The sequence below is a fragment of the Filicampus tigris genome, chromosome 10, assembly GCF_054856515.1.
Source record: "Filicampus tigris isolate MCC_2025a chromosome 10, RoL_Ftig_1.0, whole genome shotgun sequence".
Taxonomy (NCBI): domain Eukaryota; kingdom Metazoa; phylum Chordata; class Actinopteri; order Syngnathiformes; family Syngnathidae; genus Filicampus; species Filicampus tigris.
In genome coordinates this window covers 20614458-20633819 of record NC_141226.1, presented here as the reverse complement: position 1 = coordinate 20633819, position 19362 = coordinate 20614458, and the positions used below count along the sequence as shown (strand labels likewise).

Genomic DNA, 19362 nt, shown 5'->3' with positions numbered 1-19362 from the left:
TTTCTTTGCATATTTACTTATGCGGCTGGGCTTATGGGGGAGATGTGCTTGGAGAAACAGTGTGAGCTGAGTGGAATATTAGAGAGAGCGAATGGGGAAGCGATGGAGCCTGAACTAAATGGGGGAGGGAGGAAAAAAAAATGAGGCAAGGTAGACAGGGGAACTCATTAACTTCTCTTTAATAAAGCCTAAGCCACTTGGGGAGCCTTTCTTCCATCTAGCTAGTCATACACACACACAGACACACGCATGCTGTATATTAGAAAGTACACTGTGCATTATTACACTAAAGCTCTATGATGAAAATCTTTACTACAACTTGTTGCTTTTTCCAATGTTTCCACTCATTCGGAATGAATTAGTATTATTGTGGGCGCATGTAGAATGCAAACATTTTGAATGTTGTGCAAGTCAATACCATACATACAATATGTTGCACACAAGGTAAAATTGTCAATAAAACACTGGGTGAGTGTCATCTCTTTCTTTTATGCATGATGTCTTCAGATGTATTTTTTTTAATTTATTTATTAGGAAAAGTAACAAAAGTGGTACAGGACCCAGTTCTGGATTCCCTATGGTCATTGGCGTCTATGGAATAAATTTGCAGGCACGAGAAGGACTTCGATGCTCAAGTACTGCAGCGGAAAAGCCAGGATCGTCACATTCAAAATTTTACCATATTTGAACATCGACGCTTTCTCAGACGGCCGAACAATGGACTTTGGATTATATATCGGCGAGTTTGCAAAAAACAATAACCGATCACTGGTCCGATCAGAAGATGGAGCAATATACCTATTTAAACAACTTTTTGACTTACATGACAGTCGACCCCCATTATTCGTGTCGAATAAGGCTCACGAATAGCAAATATCCATGTTTAATTGACGGCCATTGAAATGCATTGGAGGCAAGAAATATTCAAAACCCAAATAATTATTTAAAAAAAACTCTAAAAAAAAAATACAATTAATTATGCTGATCAGATCAATGACATCACCGATTGATTGCCAAACTATGACAAGACTGTAGGACTGCCTGATTATGAAAAAATATTAATCATGATTATTTTGGTAATAATTGCGATCACGATTATTCAAACGATCATGTATTTTTTGGTGCAAAAGAAGAAAATGAATATAAATAAATATAAATTAGTTCCTTTTGGACCAAACAACATTTTCAAAATAAGTAATTTTTTTTTTTTTTTTTTTATAAAGGTGCATATCGTCGCTGCCCTGTGAAAAACACTTATATCCAATTTTGGAAACTTTTTAATGTAGATAAAAAAAATGTAGATAAGTGTTTTTGACAGCGACGATATGTATAAATTCAAGTATGTTTTCCTTGTGTAAATAAACATTGTTTGGTGCGTTGGATAGAAATGAATATTGATCATCATTTTTACAATTATGCCAATATTGTAATGGAGGAGCGTAATAATCGTAATTGTAAGGGAATTTCGATTTGACACCCCTACATTACAGTACATCACAGATTTTGCAATATATATATATCTATATATATATATATATATATATATATATATATATATATATATATATATATATATATATATATATATATATATATATCGCATTGGTTTAAAGTCTATGCAGGCGCAAATGCGCGTTGACTGCAAAAGGGCAACGTCAGGCACTGTCACAACTAGGGATGTCCCGAGCACATTTTTTAAATGCAGGATAATACACAACATCCATCAAACGGATTTCCATTTCACCATTTTACCATGCGCACAATCGCTACACTGATACAATTTGGGTTATTGCGCGTGAAATACATTAACATTTGAGAGGCATTTGTATACCTAAAGGGACCTGCTGTAACATTGATTACAAGTCACCGTGTGCATTTAGATGCCGCTCAGCCTCCTTGTCACACTCTGACGCGCACACGCAAACACGCACACACACACACCTTTTACCGGTGAAGCGGTCCAACCCCCTGCAGGGAAGCAGGTGCCGCGCCTCCCACGATGCACGCTGACAGACATGCGTGCCCGCAGACACAAACACGAGTGCATGCGCGTAAGTGCATGTCTTCAAAGACAGAGCTGTGAAGCAGAGGTGACAGGTCTCTCTGGTTGCGAGCCATCTTCCGCAAATGTAGCGCTAATTGCCATTCCCTCAGTGACAGAGAGCAGCATGGAGTCAACACGGGAGCCCAGATGGAACCCAATATGGCGTCGTGGCCTTTATGAGTGGATTATGGGAAAGAAGTAGGGCTGAAGGATTTGGGGGAAATTGTGATATGAATGCTATTTTAAAAGTTGATCCTGGTTTTTTTAACAACACCTTCATGAATTATGACCGGCGCCGTACTAGACACGTCCCTTCATTCACGTTTTATGCCGCTTGTCCTCATTAGGGCCTCGGCTGAACCTAAACCAGCTGATTTTGGGCAAGAGTGTGTGTTCAATGTTCATAGCTCGACACATTTTTGGAGCACATGGAAGAGGTAATGGTATTTCTTAAAATATTATTGTATGTTCTCTCTGTATCGCATGTTTTCACATTTTGCGAATGGGTTTCAAACAGGGGTTCATTTTAACTTGCAAACTGCAGAATGCCTCTACCCTTCATCTAACATAGTGTACGTGCGTCACAAATACTGTATGGTATATTTACTCGATTTCTATTGTCTAAATTCACTAACTATAACTATAAACTAACTATAACTATAGTGAACGTGTCCATTTTCTTCTTTGTCAATAAATGTCATAAATGTATCTATTTTAGGAGTAATGTTCGGTCGTACAGAAGAAAGAAGATTGAAACTCCATATGTATATGTGTATATGCATACAGACATATACATACTGTATATATATATATACACTAACTAAAACTAATGCTAAAACGAATAAAAACTCAACGAAAACTAATCATTTTCAAACGTAATAAAAGCTAACAAGCCTGCTCTAAAAACAAATTAAAACTGAAATAAAATAAAAAGTTGAAATTGTATTTAAAAATATATCATTAAAAATATTTTAAAAATGAAAAAATTCCCAAACTAGTATAGCAGAGTGTACTTCATTTTTTTCATTTTCATTTTACCTGAATTACTGTAAAGGCACAGGAGAAAAAAGATCTGAATTGCATCCCTGTCTGGCTCCTCTGAGAAATGTGAGTGATCTCCCTGTTTGAGTGGCAGGCGACGAGGCTCCACTTCACACATTTAGTACATCATAGGAGGTGATACATATGTAGAAAAGTGGGTCAGAGTGCCAGGCCACACATAAATGCACAAACACGCCACAAACAATGACTTTTAAGAGGCCATAAATCCCTCCTACGACTTCCACAATGTTCCACTCTGGAGTTAAAAACAATTTCCTGTCCCTGTCATCGCGAGCATTCTACTGTATTTTCATGGAATGGGGGCTTTCGACAGTATTCCCAGGTAAGTTTATGGAAGAATCGAGAGGATGTTCATATCAAGTTTCAATTTTTCTTCCGCTGAGTAAAGCCAGTTTGGACATGACAGACATACACACACATACACACCAGCAATTTCTCCACTGACCCAAACAAGCAAGTCAAGCACATTCCTGCTCCAAGCAATTTCCTCAATCTTCTCAGAGCAGGCCGGATTCCATTACACGTACCTGGCTGTTATCTTTTGCGAGGTCATCAGCAAACAAAGTTTATACAAAAGCATGACCCCAATCCAAATGTCACCATGCCGCAAAAAAAAACCTAATTGGCAATAGCAAAGTATTTGTCAAATTTCTCTTGAGAAAGATCTACTCAAATGGGGACCCTGCCCGCAACGAATCTTTAAGCTGGAGCGATCGCTTTTAATTGGACTCGTAGTGATCCATTCCGTGATTATTAGCAATTATGTGTCAATTAGCAACGTGCTGATGTCACCACCATGTGAAAGGCAAAGCGATTAGACGCCGTTAGAGCACGAACGGCGGTCCATACTAATGACCAAATCTACCGTCCGGCGCATAATACAGAGTGTGTTGGGACCAGGAAGTAATCGTTGGCAGGCTTGGATTGATGGCTGGTGGAGGGGTTTGTTCAACACAGGTACATTTTTTCAGGAACACACCATGGTCTAGTCGCCAGTAGGGCTGTGCAATGTATCGAAAAAATATTAATGTCACGATAATGGCCTTCGCAATATAATAATTATGATACCATGTTCTTATGGAATTGTATGCTTTTATCTGAATTTGACCAGTCAGGCTAGATTCACAATTTTATGTCAGTCCGAACGTGATTTTTTTCCAAACGCGACCTTAGCCACTTTCATATATGATCCTAGATCGGATACGTATCGGATTTGTTACACACACCAGACAGACTGAGGTCGCATTTATAATGTAATGTGACCACTAACACACACACACACACACACAAAAAAATCGGATTTTACCCCAAAATCCGAGGTCGCATTTATAATGTAATGTGAACGCTAAAACAAAAAAAAAATCGGATTTTACCCCAAAATCCAAATTGAGCATTTAGACCTACAGTGTGAATCTAGCCTTAGATGCTAACGTAAATTGCCACATAATAGTTTCGCATTATCTATGGGAATTACAATGAATTACTACCCAAGAGTACATTGAGCTTGCTTATTTTGCCGCATGAAAAAATGGACTTTTTGGAGATAATAAAAATGTAATCTCTTGAGGTACATGTTGAATATCGCAATAATATCGATACCGCTATCGTCAACATCTATATGGCATGTTTTTCCAATATCGTGCAGCACTAGTCGCCAGTCAATCAAAGTAGAATTATAAAGAACATGCGGTGTGAGGACTGATCCCATGCCAGCTGGTCAACCACTCCACCACCAATGCACACCAATCCACTTCAAAGCATCTTCTCTTTTGACTCTTTTCCAGATGGATTTGTGAATTTGTCTGCTTCGAACACCACACAATTGGGCCAAAAATGTGGTGAGTGAGTTGAATGTATGTCAAATAGTGACTCATTAAACCCATGATAATGGTATATTGGTGCCATCTGCTTCAATCTCCGACTAGTGCCAATGATGTGACACGATATACGATGTTGACTGATGACAAAATGAGGGTACAGCTGCCCACAGAAATGTTCAGTTTAGGAAGAAAAATAATCCAAAGGGGAAAACAATTGGATTTTTACAGCACTTATAGCTGTAGATAAAAAATGAAATACTTCCACATAAAATGTTTTTAAATTGATACCACAGGAGTGTTCTATGTCAACGGCATGGCTCAGACTAGGGCTGCTTGATTAAGCGATTTTGAACCGTAACCAAATTTTCTGGATAAAACAATGTTAAAAACATTCAAATGGGCACGTTCGATTTTGTTATTTTTGGTGTATCTAAGCCACCGTTGTTTCCTCTGCATTTCCGCTTCCTCCCACGAGCGCACAGTCCGAAACAACAACAACAACAACAACATCCATGGCTACCGGCGATTCTGCTATTTGCTCAGGCAAGTGAGCGTTTAGTTAATAAATCGGGCAAAAATAGATCTGTAGTGTAGTGTGTGCCCCGCATGTACAATACAACCCGTGAGCAAGTAACTCAACGTCTGAAAGTCGTCCCTTTTTTTGACCTCTACAACGGACCTCTGGTCATGACTATGCATCCGTACTTAAGCTTGACAGTGCGTTGTATTATTGAATGACAGTTTTGCACTAATCATTGATTTATGTTTAAGTAAGACCAGGGAGAAAGGTGAAAGGCTAGTCACTAGCTGGTCAGCAAAATGACTTGCTGACAGACTGTTTAGTTTACAGACTTGACTGTCTACCTTCTCTCATGTTGATGATTTCGTTTCAGATGGTATATGCACTTTCCTCTTTCATTATTGGTTTAATTAAGAACGGATCTGAAATCTATTGTGTAAGTAAAATGCTGTTAATCCCAATGGATTGTTCTGTGTGTATTAAGTTAAATTGACTGGCATTTTGAGTTCAAAGAAAGATAATTCAGTTTAAATTTGTATTAAAAATTAAGTTCATTTTTCATTATTCTACAAAGAAATCGTAATCGTAAAGTCGGGTTTGAGAGAAAATAATCGGGATTTTCTTATTAGGCAAAATCGAACAGGTCTAGCTCAGGCCATTTGCTCAGTCGATAAACTGGTCCCCAAAATCCAAAGAGCTACCACATAAATGCTGATAAATTATGTTCGTATTCATAAAAGCCAAACAATCCGTCAGACACGCATCCGCCTTTCAAACAAACAGAAAGACGCTCAGGGCATCTGTCATTCCGTTGTTGTGATGCGTGGTATGACCATATGTCCTGCACAAGTCACTATCAATCTTCAAGACGAGGAAACAAACAGACAGAGATTGAGGCGAGTATTTATTTATTTATTTTTTGCACAATGACCAGACTTCATGCTTGTTTCCTTTTTCAAAAGAAGTATATTACTTCAGCGGCCGATTGAATGCAAACATGCAGTAACTGAAGTCATCTTCACGGCTACTCAACGTTTTCTGGACAGGTGTCCTCTTCCGGCACGATTGATGTCAAGTGTCTGAAAAGCCTTTTAGCGCAATTTGAGCGATCCATCCCGGAATCTGCTCACACGAACACACACAAACCGTGGTACGAATGACCTTGTCAGCAATCACATTCATCCTATGGTGAGCGTGTGGAGACCTCTTACCTCTAATTTGGGATATTCACTTATGAAGCAGCTTTTCAAATATGAAAACGGATGTAATGGGTTACGTACTTCAGGAGTGTTTGAGGTGTGAATGTTTTATTTATCTTTTTATTCGCTTTAAACACAGCTAAGCTGTGGTTGGGTCTGTTTCTCGCAAACAGAATGTTTTCACGTTAATTACGTCACATGCGCATCTACCAAGCTTGCTACGGGATTCAGCTGTACCCGTCCACACTATGGCAAAACCTCTAGAGCAGTATTACTGTGTCCATTACAAGAGGAGAGTTTTTTGGGGGGTTTTTTCCCCGCCCTTTTAAAAGATTCCATATTATATACTGTATGGATCCGCATAATACATTGAACCCAGACGTATCGATAAAGCCCCTATCCCACTGTGGGGCGAACATTTCCGACTGTTGGCAAAGGTAGAAAAATGCGCGTTCACGTCAGAGTTCGTTCTAGGTCGCAAATGTTCGCCAAATGGTCGCCAGATGTTCGCCTGTGCTTTTCATGTCTCAAGGGAATTTTGAAATTAGAATTCCCTTGCGACTGTTGCCGAACGTCTGGCGAACGTTTTGCGAAGATTTGCGATGCTAGAGAAACATTGTCGAGTGTGATGTGATCATCCCATCCATCCACCCATTATCCAAACAGCTTATCCGACCAAGGGCAGTAGGCGGGGCACAACCTGAACTGGTTGCCAGCCAATCGCAGGGCACACAGAGACAACCAAACACCCACACTCACAATCGCACCGACGGGCAATTTAGAGTGTCCAATCGACCTACCGTGCATGTTTTCGGAATGTGGGAGGAAACCGGAGTACCCGGAGAAAACCCACGCAGGCACAGGGAGAACATGCAAACTCCACACAGGAAGGCCGGGGCCGGATTCGAACCCACGACCTCTGCGCTGTGAGTCGGACGTGCTAACCAGTCGATCACCGTGGCGTCTGTGATGTGATCTAGTGAATTCATTAATTGCATTTTCTCCCTGAGAGCATATTCACTCACAAGCTTAAAGGAAAAATCATCCACAATGGATCAGTTACTGTCGCTCAGATCCAAGAGTGCTTAAAATACTGCTTAGTGCTGCGCTGACATTTTGGTACGTCTCGTGATTTTACGTCTCCCACAAACGGGCCGACTGCATGCAGACATTCCTGTCAAACTGATGACTGGGTAGCTAATAGAGTGTGAAGCTAACATCAAAAGCGCAGCGCTTTAAATATGAGGAGGCGGGAGATGGAGACTACACAGGAATTAGCCATGGAGGTTGAGGCAACATTTTTTATAGAATTTTATACTGTTCAACGGATCCCTAAACCCCTCGCGTTTGATTTAATAGATAATGGCAGATGTGCTGGTAATTACTGTGTTTAGTAGATTACCAGGCAGAGTCAAAGCTTTTATTATGGTCTGGCAGATTTGCTCATTTGAAAGCAAATTACATTCTCAAGACTCTTCATTAGTCACACCTACACAATCTCATGAGATCCAATGCATAAGTTGCATTCGAGTTTGTTTTTTTTTTTCCTTTACAAAGATAACTCAGGGGTTGACTAAACTGGTCAAGAAAGTAGAAATGAAACAAATTTGTAGAACATGCTGTTTGTTTTTATTTGTCTGGCCATTAACGGTTGGCAGGCTACTTGCTGGTGCACAACCCAAGATTTTGTGAAAGGACAGATGGTGCCGTTTTAATTGGGGTGGATTCTTTACTAGGTCAATTGCTTCAACAAGTAATGTTCTCCTTCTTGTGTTAATATGAATTTCACTTTTTTTTTTTTTTTTTTTTTGGCATAACCTTGCAAACTATAGAGATGCATAATTGTGGGGTACAACAATCGAAAACAACCCACAAGTCAAACATGCTTGATCTGAATAACTAAATGAGAAGATAAGAAAGAACAACAACAACAAACCAAAAAAAAAAACAGTTTAAAGGGAGGCTGAAGTTAAAAATAGCTCCTGGGTAGTCAGTGCTAAGATTTGTGCCAGAATTAGCAATGCTATTCTAGCAAATTGTTTGTTGACTCGCATGAGAAAATTGCGCTTTAATCATTCGCTGTGATACACCTCGCAAAGAAACCGACTTTTTCAAGGCGCGTCTTGTTAATTTATCACTTTCAAAATCCCAAGAGCACATTCTGCTTGACGTACAGTATATTTCAGAAAATACAGCAGTTGAATCCTCAGGACATCTCTCACAGAGGTAACGGCGGTTCTCACACTGGTGCAAACGCTGCTCTCTCTCGACATTATTCACTGATGAAGTGTAAATATATACTGTGTATATATAATATAATATATATTATATTACACACACACACATATATATAATATATACATATATACACACATATACATATATATATATATATATATATATATATATATATATATATATATTTTTTTTTTTTTAAAGGCAAATCACACTCCCTGCAGCTATCCAAGGTGATGAACTCCCAGATGCGTGCAGGCGAATGCACTCTCCATTGCGGGCTTAGCAGCCAGAGTCAGCAGCCTCCTCATTAGCACGGAGGAGATTGTAAGCAGATACAAGTCTGTCCTCCTTCTCTCGCTTTGTCCTCTCACAAATGAGTCCGAATCCTTGTCCTCGTTCTTGCCTTATACGTAATGAAGGGCACATAGTAGAGGACGACGCAGCAAGAAAGAGCGACTCAAAAGAATGCAACTGGATTCCATGTGCATATTCAATGAGAGTAACCTGGGTAGATTTCGGATGTTTTGAAGCACGATTGTGACCTTGAGACACAGTATGGTTTAAGATTGAAAATGGATCACCATACTATATAGAGCATAACAATTACTGTCCTATAAAATGTGGACTCCGTCCCAAACAATAAAATGCATAAAACCTACTACTCCTTCGGTAGTTCCTGAGCAGCCAGGAAAGCAAGGAGGGTGGGTTTCATGGATGCACATTTGGCCGCCATTTCCTCCAGTTTCGTGTTCATAAATCCTTGAATCCGTTTTCACAATGAGGCAGACACGATGACATCATCAACAAGTCAAACAGAGTCCAAATCTATACTGTAGGCCTAATTTACACAGTCGACGATTATACTACATACAGTGTACCTCCGCTATGTGCTGAGGATAGGGAGCAATCCGTAAATGAATAATGATCGTTAATTGCAAAGAAAAAAAAAAAATGAAAAAAAAAAGTCGTTTTTGTCTCCACCCCTAACATAAAATTTTAAAGATAAAGTCAACCCAAACATTTTCTTTTCAATAATATGTTTTATGTGCCTACACTAGTCTAAACACAGCATTCTGATTAATATTGCATTTGTGGAATATGAGTCAAGCAGTGAATTCCGCACGTGTTTAGCCAATTTGTCACTCGCTGTCAACTGAAAGTGACATCACAGTTTCTCAGGGCTCAGGTAACAACCAATCACGGCTCAACTTTTTTGCTGAAGCTGAGCAACTTAACTCATATTCCACACGCATGATATCAATCAGAATGCCGTGTTTAGACTAGTGGGGGTGCATAGAACATCTTATTGTAAAGAAAATGTTTCGGTTGACTTGCCCTTTGACAAGTTAGAAAATATTACAACATCACGAAACCGTAAACAGTATCATCCGTATATTCTAAATGAGCATAAGATTGAAAAATAAAAGGAAAACAGAAACAACTGCTCATTAAGAAATGTCAAAATCGCCCGTTTTTTGCTCAGACAATCAGTGACCCACTAAAAGAATATTTGATAGGCAGACACCGTACGCATGTACTAAATGATCACTTATTTGGAACAAAGTTTCTTTCGACATATCTGTTGCACTTTCTAGGGTTCAGCCTCGCAAAGGCTTATAAATCAAGACGCTGGCACTCATTTCCCATCACACTACACTTCAGATCAATAGTTAATTACCTCCAAAACACAGCATCCTCTTATCCAGCTCGAGAGGTGGACAGCGGGCCTGGCAGGTATTGGCAGACGGTGTTATGAAGGTTAAAATAAATGAATTAAAAAATAAAAAAAAATAAAAAAAAAAAAAAAAGAGAAAGGCCTTCACTGTGCCGCTTAGCTACTTAGTTGGCCGTTCAGTGTTCCTTTCCTCTCAGAAGCTGGCATTCCACGCGAGGATAATTTCTCAACGCTTGGCCCACTTTTGCCGCGATCCCTCACGGTTATTACGAGATGGTATTTATGTTGAGGAGAGGGCCAGGTGAATGGTGAAATATGTCCGCGTGTTGCGAGCCTGGGAGCTGCGCGGGCACTTACTCATTAATAACGACACAGGCCTCGGGGCTGCAGGCCCTTAGCTCTGTCTCTGCTCATTTCCTCTGTACAAATCACAGCAATGTGTGGGTGTGGGAGGGGGTCATGTGTGGGGGCGGGGGGGGGGGGGGGGGGGGGTCTTGAGGCGGGTCGCAGCTGCAAGTGAGTGCATAAGTAGCCCATTTACATTGCAGGGGCTAGTCTCCCTTTTGGGGTACAACAAGTAAGTCCACTTAATATAAATCAGTATTGGATACAACCAAGGCGGGGGTGAGGGTGTGTGTCAAGTAAATGAATGTGAGGCAATGTTGCACGTGTGTGTGTACATGAGCCCGTGTGTCTATGAGAAACAGACTGGAGGGGAGACGCCGTTGATTTAATCAGAAGTGCAACAGCTTCCACCGACGAGCGTCATTTCAGCCCTATTACGACTGTGCCGTTTAATTTCCTGCAGCTATAGAGATGTAGCATCCTCTGGGCTGCCGAGTGATTTCAAATGTACAGTGCTTTATTCATATTATTTTGTGTGAGCAGACCTGAAAGTATAAAATAAGTCCAAGGAGATTACAAGGTGTGTTTAGTCTGGCTCTGGGTTTTTAAAAGATGCCCACACCTCGCAAGCTACACGCTAAGAGATTTTGAGACCAAGAGGTGTCGAATAATTACGTCGTATAATAATGCAAGCAATAAACTGAGAGGAGAGTTGAGTTAGCGGACGTTTGTGATCGACGGCGGCGCATTCCAACTTACGTAAATTCGGGTTACTCGCCCCCATCGGAACGGAACATCGTCATAAAATAAGGATCCCCGTATTTTGTCGTCTTTTGAAATTATCCGCTCCCACCTTCTCCTTTGTCCTTCCGACATTCCATCCCTTAAACTTGAGCCTTGCGGTTCACAAGCAACTTTGACCCGGACTCAAACACAAATCTTCAAGAAGCTCTTTGCTCACTGCTGACAATTTCCCAACAACCTCATATTCTACAGTTTTAATAATAACTGACAATGATTTCATCAACACAAGTCTTTGGACAGAGACAAGTAAAAAGGTCAAAAGTTTCAAGTTAAGTTAGGTAGCAGCATGGGTGAAAAATGTTTTATTCCCAAATACTAAGGGGGAAATGTGGTCTTGCTCCACTATTTTATAACACTTTATGAAAAAAAAAGAAACAGCCCGGAAGGGTATCGTAAATGGCTCCAGAATGAGTGAAATGGACTCAGTGAAATAGAGTCAATAGATAGAAGATTATGCGGTTCCAGGAAGGCTGGCCAAATGAAATTTAGTACTGTGTACGATATTGATTACAAGCAACTTACAGAGATTGGGGTGCATCCATAGCTCTTAGCATTGAGCCACACTTCATGGACAATTAGAAACAAAATCTGATAAGGCTTTCTCTTCTTGACTCTCTGCTCAATACAGGCAGTGGCTTTTCCTGCTGTCTGAAAAACGGTCACCTACCTGGTCTCCATCTGAGAAGATGGGTCACTGCATCGAATCAATTTTTGGCACTGTCATTTTCCAGCAAGTGCATCTCTGAGGGGTTATCGCTTGAGGTTGCGCATGCATCTAATAGAATTGACAAGTGTGTCTCTGGGGGTTTGTTTTTGTGCTCCCGCGGGTTTACCGGGAAACAGATGACTCGCACAGTTTGAGGCGATACACCCCCAACACACTGCCCCCTTGCTCCTGTGCACCAATATGTCTCGACGGTTGCTGATGCAGTGAGTCTTACTCATTCCAGAGATTGGGCAGATAGGGATTTAGACCTTATACACGCTCTAAGCCACCTGCCGCGATAAGGTCCGAGCAACATGAGAGGGAGGCAAGTGTAACCCGATCGCATCTCTGTGGCTAATCTCGAGATGGAGGAATGCATCTGGAAAACAACAGGAACATAAACTCGGCCACAAAGAGAAGACCATATGTGGTCTGGAACGGATTGCAGCAGGAAACAAAAAATGCTTGTGGGCCAGTCGCCGGTGTTCGGCTTGTAATGGTAAACCCGGACACCTGACATCATACCAACCCGGCGAGCTTTGTTTGACTTGTGAGTTGCCTTTTGAGTTCTTCCCATTCGATCTTTGTATCCCACCGAAATGATGGTTCTCTATCCACCAATCCAAGGACTACTTGGTATCCAACTTTAGGCGCTGAAAAAAGAAGTACTTCCCAGCGGGGCTAAGTTATTAGGTACTGACCGATTAAGACAACGGAAATGAACCCAACTGTGAAGCACTTACGTACAACCCTGCGATACTTATATCTGGGGAGCAAATCAAGACATATGGCACTGTATTTGTCTAATATTTTGAGACACTTGACCACTTGTCATTAAAAAAAATAATAATAAATGAAAAACACAAAGCCTACTGAAAAGAACCAAACTGTATTTCTTGGGTCTTAAAGCACTTGAGTAAATACAGTACGGCAGATACCGCTGTCAGGCTCCCCACTGTCCCTTAAAAATGTGTACTGCAACATACGCAGATTGTAAAGAAAAAAAAAAATATGCACTCACACGCCCCCAACTAGCATCCGCCATCTGGCCTTCCGAGGGCTCAGATGTCTCTGGGGTAAAGCGAGCTGCTAGAGGTACCGCGTGTGTATGTGCGTGCGTATGCATGTCGGGTTTTTTTTTGGAGTGGTGCAGAAACCAGGAGGGTATGTGAGGAGTTACAGTTCGCGTCACTGCTGCATATGAAAATGTGAAAAATGATATTGTGATGAAATCAGTCCGCACGCACGCCATTAGTTGAAGCTCCAGCACCCGCATGCGAGGGCAGCACTTTTACACAACAAGCATCGCATTTATAATGCCGCAGGTACACAAGTAGCGGGCGGGGGTCGGCGCCAGGCTTCTCCACAGCCCGCGAGGCCGCGTCAGCGCACGGGAACGCCGGTGGTCTTTTCACTGTGGGCAAAATAAGGTTCCATTACGGAATGAGGCCATGTCTGCTGCCCTTGCTCGCCGTAATGGCTTTCGCGCGCTACCGACAAGGCAGGCAACTAACTGTACATTACGCACACAGCGGTACAAAACGGGAGGAAAATTGAATTCTACATCAGGTGGTCTCAGCAGTAGTGCCTGTGGGCAAAATAAACTTGAGCCTTTTCAGCGATACCGCCTGAAGCAGAAAGAACAGTTCAGTGAGATGCTGAACTTCATTGTAGTCTGTAACTAAGGACACATCCAATGCTCTCATCCGTTCAGATCAAAAGGGCTGATTTTTTTTTTTTAGCAGTTGGTAAATTCATACATAGAGCAGGAAATAAAGAACTAGGGATTCAATCGTTGGTTATTTTAATTAAGTTCATTAAAGGTAACTCAAAAAACACTCAGCCAATTTCTACAAACCTTGTGAAAAGAAGAGGAAAAAAACTTGCATTGATTTTTTTTTTTGCACGCACCAAAAATGACAGGATTTAAGTGTCCTTGAGACAATTGAAAGGTGCTATATAAATTGGTGTCTTTCTGAATGACGGAGAGCAATCACGCACGTTATTCTGCACCCAAAAAAAAACATATTTTTACTACGCTTCTCCTTCCACATTCGCCCACCGATTCAAACCAATCCAACTTCTGGGCAACTACTTTCCAGATTACAATAAAACCCACATTGCCGAAACTCCACACTTTTCATGTTAAAAGTCCAACATTTTCACAATAAAATTTCCAAATTTAGAGAGATTTGCCTCCATCTCCTTCCACATTTCTTGACTGATTCCAACTTCAGGGTCTTTCCATGCCAAATCACCCAGTGGGTGATCCGCCGAATTTTGACATTTTCGGCAAAACTGGGTGTGGACGCCTTCCTTTCAAACTAAAATATGGAGACCTGGAATTCTTTTTGAATTCGTTTTCCAACAATACCTGTGAAGATCAACCCAGTAGTCCCTGAGATATAAGCATTCAATGGAAGGTGGCCACGCCCATTTCTTCCCAAAATGTCAAAATTTGGCGGGCCGTATCTCCCAAACCCCTGCTCCAATTGACCTAAAACTTGAGATTTATTGTTGTCCGATCGCTATCAACAAGTCCACCAAGTTTTATTAAAATCAAAATCTGCTTGGTTAAAATGTTCTTTTACTTTTTGGGTAATTTGGTATGGAACATCTCATTTTCAAAATTCCTCAATTTCCACTATAAAATTCCCCAATTATGATATATTTTACAGTTATTTTCTCCTTCCACATTTCATGACTCATTCATACCAACAAACTTCAACACTTAGATTTCAACAATCCAATTCATCCCACAACACTTTTAATACAGCTTCAGGTCTTCAGCATTCCCGTGCAGGAATTGCATTCTGTAGTTATTATTATTATGATTATTATTATATACACCTGGTTACTGTGTGGCATTGATTATTGAGCAATCATGTCTTGAAGTCACTGAAACTGAACGGACCCCACGCTGCTTGGCTGCAAGCAGCCGTATTTTGTTGTTAAAGAGAAACAAAACGAAATCAGTTATGGGAAGCTACGTCACATCGACGTAGACCTCCGTAAAGGCACTACTATTTATAACACAGCATTGCGAGGGACTGGTTGTGGCTCATTACCGACGTTCTCCTATCAAAGTAAACCATATCCCCGGTCCCTGCCCCAACACTTTGGTTCCAGGCTTTTAAATGAGCAGGTTTATGTAAGACTAATTGGTTTAAGGGCAAACAGAAAAAAAGCAGTGGAGAATTACGAGCGTGTCTGGCAAGAAGCACACGCCACAGAGCGAGTATGAGCAGGGAGGACGACTTGGGGGGGCAGGGGGTTGAGGGAATCGGGGACGACTGAGGGGGACAGACATGAGGGCGATGCACCAAGGAGAAATTGGACAAATAAAGGAGAAGAGCACTGCAGTTTTGTTTTTCTAATAGAATCCCCATCCTCATTCTTACACCCCTTCACGTGACCATTATTGTACGGATGCCACCCAATATAGATTGAACGTTAGTGTGAATTAAAATTCTCAATGTGAAATTTAGAAATATGTGTGTATAGTAGTCAGTTTAAGGTGTTTTTATGTCGTCTAATTATTACACTCTGAGGTGCTCTGACTGGCAAAAAGCGTTAAGGGTAGGTAATGTCCTTCACAATCGAGAATTCTGTCAATGGTCTACATTCTTGGTTATATGTTTAGTTTGACAGTAAACTTCCAATACAGATCTTGAAGCCTTTTTTGAAGGACTGTTCACTATTCTAGCTTTAGCTAGTTAACGTCATAGCTGGCAAATGACTTTTTACCGGTATGCCAAACTCATTTGAAACTGCGTTTGAAAATGTAACGTGTATATTCAAAGGCTATTTTTAAACAAAAAAAAAAAATTCATAATTTATTGTTCTTACCTTCTATAAACTGGGTCGTGACTTTGCAACAATAGGAAGATGACCCTAACCCTAACCCAGGGTGACAAGCTAACAATAGTTATGAACCACTGATTTAGACCATTCCTAGTCAAAGACATAAAATGGTTAGCAACGGGTTGACTGCAAAGAGGCAAGAATCGGACTTAATTAGCATCTGAAAGGTGATAAGTGTGTTAGTGATAATGTGACTTTTCAATGCTACTCAGTCGCACACGCGCGCACGATAAAAAGAGATGAAAAGAGCAACAGATTGGAGTTCAGATCAGATTTGAACCAGCCTGTGGGACGAGCGCATTTCAATTAGTGACCCAAACAAGGAAATAGCTTTCATCCTTGTTACCTGGGTAACCCCAGGAGCAGCATCCCTCCCCATCTGTTTCCCAACCTCACCATCTTTCCAAATAGGCAACACCCAACCCCTATTCCACACCCTCCGCTAATCTTAATAGAAAACTGACCTGTCGTCTCCACAACCGCATGCAAAGTTGACGAGTGCATACACAAAGGCCGCAGTGAAACGAGTTATACAGTTGGGATCAGATCATTATTTGTCCGGCTGCATTATGAGTTCTTCTTTTCGCTTCAAAACGGAAGAGCAAGTGCACGATAAAATGAGAGGAGATACTGTGGATGTCTGACCACAGCAGAGTGTCCCTATGGGTCCCGGGGAGGAAATGAAAAACACATTGAAGAGAGGACACATTAGCTTCTTATGGCAACACTACTGCTTCCCTGCGCAGATAAGTGTGTGTGTGTGTGAGAAATAAAAGAGGGTGGACGGGATACAAAGATAGACTGCACTGTCGATTGTGCGGTGGTCGGGAACATATGGCCCGTGGGCTTTTAATGGCCCTGTGACAGCATTTGAATGGGCCTAGCATACAATAATTAAATAAAACTAAAGTGGGACTGTTTTTTTTCATTACAAATACTCACAATACCGTATTCAATAGCAAAAGGGGAAAAAATGATTTAAATCGGAAAATCGGTTTGGATTTAAAAGATGTGAGTGCATTGGTACACAAACAGACACCTCGATTCGTGTCACACCCAATGAGGTGATATGCGATACAAATCAAACTGCCTTTTATTGGAGAGCTGCAACTCCCTAATATATATATATATATATATATATATATATATATATATATATATAAACCAAATTGATTTGTTCCACGTTAAGATGTATCGTCCTTGAATCATATCACAACCATGTACCCATGTATCAAGATACGTATCAAATTTCCTTTTGTTTGAAAAATGCACACCCCCTATATAATTAGCGCAGATTGATTCATTCATCTTCTACATTGCATCCTATAACAACTGACTTTGGGCAAGAGTCAGGGTGCAGCCCAGACTGGTCGCAGCCAATCGTTAGGGCACATATAGACAAACAACTATCCACACTAAAATTCACGCCGATGAACAATTTAATCTTCCATGGACCTATCATGAATTGGTGAGAACATGCCAACTGCACACAGGACTCAAACCCCGAACCTCAGAATTGCTAGGCTGAAATGCTATCCACTTGTTCACTGCACTCTTATTCATAAATATTTACCATATTTTTAAATATGCATTGTATGATCGAATGAAAGGAAAGGGGCTGTTTTTTTTTAACTACAGGAGCATGAGCTACACATCCACTTGAAACATTTTCAGCAATGATAAATGGTGGTGCATTCATGGTTTCAGAAAAATAACAGCAGTTACAACACTCTTACGGCAAAGGTGGCAATCACTATAAAACGCAGGTTGGACGCAGGTCTAAGGCACCTGTGACCAACATAAATTCATTGAAAGACGTTTAGAGCAACGACCAAAATGAAAATTCGGTGTTCCACGTGGATGACTTCCCAGCATCTCTCTGTCAAAGTACAGCAGCAAGCACAACATTCCCAAAGTGTCCAATAGAAGTCTTCTCACATGGGTATAGACATGATTTGTTTTGGTTTGTTTTACCTTCCATTGCTGAACAAGTGATGAGCATCACGCCAAAGAGCGCAAACAAATCCACTCTCATGGCAAAATGTTGGCTCTCCACAGCTTGTCCACCCAAATTGCCAACACGCCCGTAGGGTGAGCCTTCGAGGAATCCTTCGCTTCTCAACAGCGGCTACTCCAGCAGATAGCCACAGTGTCGGGAGTCACATTTCAAAGCGTAGTAAACAAAGTGTGTCACAAGGGCGATGCGCGCAAGTGTTTCAGGTGGAGCAGGCAGCGGGCTGCGAGTGAGGGGAAAGTGGGGAGAGGGACACGCGGGGAAGTGAGGGGAGACCCCACATTGCCTGCTCAGAGCGCTGCTCTACGCTCTGTAGCCAATCGGCAGCGGCGACCAGAACAGGCTGCCCAATCAGGAGTATGGCTCCGCCCACGCCGCGCTGTCAAAACACCAAACTTCTTCGACCCACACGAAGCCGTTTCCGTTTAACCGAAAGGGTGTAGCACCCTCAGATGGAGATTTTTTGGTACTACACCTTCTAATCACTACTTGTGAGTATTTACAATCTGTAGGCTCTTTATAAATGCTCCTGAAACGTTTTTTCAATAAGTACCATCTCATAAATACCTGGCTGTACATGTAACAATTTAATGACAAGCTTTAAAATTCTAATAACAGACAAACCAGAGGGAATAAAACTACTGCTTCTGTGAAGAGAGCTATGGTGTATTTTCAATGGAAAAGAAGATTTTTTTGACTATGAATATTATGATTATTATTATTATTATATGTTTTGTACAGCGCTTGGTTTTGGTATTCTGTGGCTGTAACATAAGTTAAAAAAAAGTGGAGTTTAGCCAAGGTAAGACTACTTAAGATGGTATTAAAACTTGTATGGTGTTTCTTCTCTGTTTGCGACAAGTAATAACTGCGTGGAAACATCTTTGTAACCTTTTGCAACCTTTTACGAACTGAAGAAAAAACCCAAATTCGCTACGTTCGCAAGCATTGACAAGTGTTTGCTGCTTGCTCAGTGAAATACCAGCTTTAACAAATGCAGTGTGGTGGATTTTTTTATTTTTTTATTTATTTATCTTTGTAAGTTTAAGTCACATTAATACTATGCAAAGT

General features: G+C 41.0%; 1 protein-coding gene across 2 annotated transcripts in view; it reads right to left on the bottom strand.

The window, feature by feature from the left end:
* Positions 1–18581, bottom strand: part of ephb1 (EPH receptor B1) — a 151418-nt gene extending 132837 nt beyond the window's left edge. For both annotated transcript variants that reach the window (XM_086043706.1, XM_086043707.1), the window contains exon 1: positions 18252–18581. In XM_086043706.1, coding sequence (XP_085899832.1) covers positions 18252–18312 — 61 coding nt within the window. In that variant the 5' untranslated portion in view covers positions 18313–18581. The remainder of the gene's footprint in view (positions 1–18251) is intronic.
* Positions 18582–19362: the final 781 nt, after the last annotated feature.